Source organism: Palaemon carinicauda, chromosome 30 (genome assembly GCF_036898095.1).
Source record: "Palaemon carinicauda isolate YSFRI2023 chromosome 30, ASM3689809v2, whole genome shotgun sequence".
NCBI classification, from domain to species: Eukaryota; Metazoa; Arthropoda; class Malacostraca; order Decapoda; family Palaemonidae; genus Palaemon; species Palaemon carinicauda.
Window position 1 is genome coordinate 28,750,094 of NC_090754.1, and position 5,000 is coordinate 28,755,093.

The 5,000-nt window shown below is 37.4% G+C and overlaps 1 protein-coding gene across 1 annotated transcript in view; it reads right to left on the reverse strand.

The window, feature by feature from the left end:
- Positions 1 to 5,000, reverse strand: part of LOC137623445 (uncharacterized) — a 190,520-nt gene that overhangs the window by 179,838 nt on the left and 5,682 nt on the right. The window contains exons 4-5 of the mRNA XM_068354281.1: positions 4,033 to 4,213; positions 3,161 to 3,463 (exon numbers count right to left, since the gene is read on the reverse strand). Coding sequence (XP_068210382.1) covers positions 3,161 to 3,463; positions 4,033 to 4,213 — 484 coding nt within the window. The remainder of the gene's footprint in view (positions 1 to 3,160; positions 3,464 to 4,032; positions 4,214 to 5,000) is intronic.

Sequence of the window (5,000 nt, forward strand, 5' to 3'; positions counted from 1 at the left end):
TGGCGTTATAACTAGTAAGGTTGGTTCTCCAGTCGGGACATCTGATCATGCCTTCATTTCATTATTAGTGAAGACTGAGCAGCCTGTCCCTGATATATCATATTCTTGTAAAATTTATATGAAATCCCAAGCAGACTGGAATGGGATTTTACATGATCTTTTGTGCTTGAATTGATCACAATTATATAATAGTGTAGATCCTGTTGTCCCTTTGAATGAGAATCTAGTCAACATAATTGATAGGCGTATCCCTTCTCGTGTGCTAAGGTACCGAGTGAAGGACAAACCGTGGTTCAATGATGATTGTAGACGTGCTTATTTGGAGAAACAGGAGGCCTATCATCTTTGGAAGGGTAACAGATCAGATTTGACCTGGAACAACTATACTCAGCTTCGAGCTTTTGCTCAGAGAGTTTATGCCTCAACTGAAAAGGAGTACAATTTAACCATAAAAGAAACACTTTCTGGTACAACTCAGGAACATAAATGGTGGTCTACCCTTAAATCTGCACTCTTTGGTGTAGATGCAACAGTTCCTCCTTTACTTAAACCATATGGCTCAGTCACTCACTGTCTAAAGGAAAAGGCAACCCTTTTGACTGATGTTTTTGACAGTAAACAGAGTAATGAAAAACTTGAACTTCCTCATTCCTGTTTTCCTGAGGCTAAACTAACTAGTTTAGCTTTTCGATCTCGTGAGATTAAAGCTCTGTTGGTGGACCTTGATGCTTATGGAGGTGTAGACCCAAATGGTATTTTTCCTTTGTTTTTTATAAAGACAGCAGATTTCTTAGCTCCAAAGTTATCTGTTATTTTGCGCAAGTTAGCAAGAAGAGGAGCTTTTAGCACTAGTTGGAGAATTGGTAGTGTTACTCCTCTATGTAAATGTGTTTGTGGTAGCTCAAATCCCACTGATTACCGCCCAATTTCCATAACTCCCATATTATCTAAAGTTTTTGAACGTCTTCTGGCAAAACGTCTTAATAGGTTTGCTGAAGGTAATCATCTACTCCCTAGTTTGCAATTTGGTTTTCGTAAAGGCCTTGGAGCATGTGATGCCCTTCTCATAATCTCCAATGCTGTACAGAAATCCCTTGATTGTGGTCGGGAAGTTCGTATGATTGGCCTTGATTTTAGTGCTGCCTTTGACCGTGTTAATCATGAGGCCCTTGTTTTCAAACTGAAACAGTTGGGAGTGGGTGGGTCGTTTCTTAGCATTATTATTGATTTTTTAAGTAATAGATCTCAAAGAGTTGTTGTTGATGGGCACCATAGTGATTATAGGAATGTGATATCCGGTGTTCCACAGGGTAGTGTTCTTGGCCCATTACTTTTCATACTATATACACATGACATGTGGTTTGGCCTAGAAAACAAGCTTGTTGCATATGCAGATGATGCTACTCTCTTTGCATCAATTCCATCCCCTGAATGTAGATCTAGGGTTGGTGAATCCCTTAATAGAGATTTAGCTAGAATTAGTGCATGGTGCAAATTATGGGGTATGAAGTTGAATCCTAACAAAACTCAAAGTATGATTGTAAGTAGGTCAAGGACGGTGGCTCCTCAACATCCTGATCTCAGTATTGATAATGTTTCTTTAAATTCGTATGACGCTTTCAAAATTTTAGGTGTGATTCTCGACAGTAAATTTACTTTTGAGAAACATTTAAGGTCTGTGTCTTCTTCAATTGCACAAAAATAGGCTTATTGAGAAAGTTTTTCAAGATTTTCGGTGATCAATCTATTCTGAAGTGTTTTAATTCTTTCATTCTACCTTGTTTTGAGTATTTTTCTCCTGTCTGGTCTTCAGCTGCTGATTCTCATCTTAATTTGTTGGACAGAAACTTACGGTCTATTAAATTTCTTATTCCTGATCTAGATATAAATCTTTGGCACCGTCGTTCAATTAGTTCATTATGCATGTTGCATAAGATTTTTCATAACTCTGACCATCCTTCACATTCAGATCTCCCTGGACAATTCTATCCTGTTCGTAATACTAGGCAGGCAGTTAATTCTAATAGTCAGGCCTTCTCCATCACGAGGCTCAATACTACGCAGTACTCTAGAAGTTTTATTCCAGATGTTACCAAGTTGTGGAATGATCTTCCTAATCGGGTGGTTGAATCAGTAGAACTTCAAAAGTTCAAAGTTGGAGCAAATGCTTTTTAGTTGACCAGGCGGACATGAGTCTTTTTATAGTTTATTTATGACATATTTGTTTTTGATGTTGTTAATAGTTTATATATGACATGTCTGTTTTGACGTTGTTACTTATTTTTGAATGATTTATTGTTAATTTGTTCTCTTCATTTATTTATTTCCTTATTTCCTTTCCTCACTGGGCTATTTTTCCCTGTTGGAGCCCCTGGGCTTATAGCATCTTGCTTTTCCAACTAGGGTTGTAGCTTGGATAGTAATAATAAAAATAATAATATATATATATGTATATATATATATATATATATATATATATATATATATATATATATATATATATATATATATGGGTGTGTGTGTTTGTTTACGTGTAGTAGTACAAGATATCATAACAAGTTTGGAGAGGAATTGTACAAATTATGAAACGATGAAACAAGCATAAGATTATATACAATAGTTTTTCAAGTGATAATGATTAAATCTAGATGATTGGCCAATTGAAAATCTAAGATAAACGATAAATTAGTCGACCGAAATTCAAGTTTTGTCTAGAAGTATTTGTAGTTGTTCGATTTGCATATGGATTCCGATGTTTTCAAGCTTACTGGGGTAAATTTTGATATTTATTAACTAAAATAACAATGATTTTTTTCTTTAAGATTTTATTGCTTATAAAACAAAGTAACGTTTTTTCAAGATTAGAAATCCCCTTTTGATGGCATTTGTGGACTATGAAAAAGCCTTTGATAGAGTGCACCGGACAATTTTGTGGAGAGTCGTGGCTTTTTTTCATTTCACAAACTTTTCAATATGATATTCAAGCTATGTTACTAGTCTCCAAACTGCTACTGCTGACAAGGGAGTGCTGACTGTAATCACTTCCACCTATCTTTGCAGGCTTTCTTACGGAAATACTTTGTCAGTTCCCGGCAGCCTGCTACAGTATAGAGTATTGTTCTCCAACATATCTACCATGTCTCTCCTTTTTATATCTGACCCCATTCAACACTGTTCGTGTCGGACTAGAAATGGTTGGTTGACTCCACATGATCCCATGCTTTGCACTTTCTCTGAGGGCTGCCTGTGTTGGTGGAATTGAGTTATATGGCCTCTGCTTGTGGACAAAGAGATCTAGTCGTGCTTTATCCACACTAGCAGCTATGCCTGATCTGACATACATGACGGCAGCTAATCTCTCCAGTTTTCCATGCAGATTTCTTCCCTTTCTAACGGAAGGTAGACTCGACGTCACATCCAGAGAACGCATGAAAGTGTAGGATACCTCTAGCTTTCTCAAGCCCTATTGCAGAAATTGCCTCATTAACTAGAATCCATCGAATCTTGGCTCCTTGGCCAAGAACAATCCATATTTTATCAAAACCTATTTCCCGTTAGGATGACAGCACATATATTGCAATGACTAGCACGTCCGTGTCATTGACTTTGATGATAATCAACTTTCTCCCATTAGTCACTGCATCCCTGGAGTGTAAAAATATCTACGTTACAGATTCTTCATGGCAACATGGGGACATTGAATCCAGAGACCTCATTATGTTGATAATGACATCTTCTCCTTTTATGACCATGACTCCGCAAGGAAGTGAAACAGCTCAGTTTGGTTACTTGCATCACAGAGGAAGCTTTACCAGTTACCTGATGTCTCACTTGAACCTGTCATTCTTCTTCTGGTTCCTTGTCTTCTGTCTGACCTCGTCTCGGATTTCCAACTTGTCCCTTTGCATACATCAAAGACTACGTTCATCTACTTGTACCTGACGCCATACTATTTCTCTTTTAGGATGATGCCTTCTTTAGCATAACCATAAAATTTCCTGAAGTATGTGGAGGTAAAGCATTGATAAGTACTGATCCATCAATGATGATTACATCTGAGTCCGAGTCTCTGGGATGTGCACTTGCACTTTGATAATATACAACTGCTGTGATTTTCTTACATGTATGAAGGATACCATTGTTACTGAGAGATGCAGGGTGTGAAACATTCTCGTACTTGAAGAATTCTTGCAAGTCGCATTGCCTTTTCTGGCTGGAGATGAACAGTCATGACAGTAATTGATAGCCGTCTTAGAGGACTTTTTCCTTGGAAACTATCTCAGCCTGTTTCTTGTTTGGAATATAGGAATGACTGTTACCTTCATCCTCTAGTCCTTCCATAAATCATTAGAACTGCTCTTTGCTCCGCCGGTAATATGTAGCTCCCATTTTAGCTAGAGCAGTAATTGGGAGCTGGAAAATGGACACACTTGTACACTGGAATGACGTTTGAAGCTTGGTCGCAGTCGGATTGAGACTATGTTATCCATTAACTGTCCTTACTCTGACTTCTCACATTCTTCCAACGGTACAAATATCAAGTAGCCATTGATATATGAAACATTTTAGTTTTAGCTACATTTTCACCCCCAAACAAGTCACTCTCTTGCCTCCAAAATCCTGCAGAAGCTTTACCTCCATCATAAAAACTCGTTATCAATAAGTATCTTATCATTTACATCAGCTATCCATGGCAACCTTTTCATTGTCTATCTATCAGTTTTATTATAGAAGGTTTGGTTGTCCGTGTATTCCGCGCAAATTCTTTTCTCTTTACTCCTAGTCTACTCGTATAACTATTTTCATAAAAAAAAATATCTAATCAGCACACCTTTCTTGTCTAAATGTCTGCTGTTCTCATCTGTGTTATGTTTTCGATCAAATTCCTACTATACACCTCTGGTCTAAATGCAACGTTACATCTTTATCATTCATCTTCCAAAATGGTGTTGCGACCTTATCACTGAGATTTATATTTGATATCATTTTTATGGCAGCGT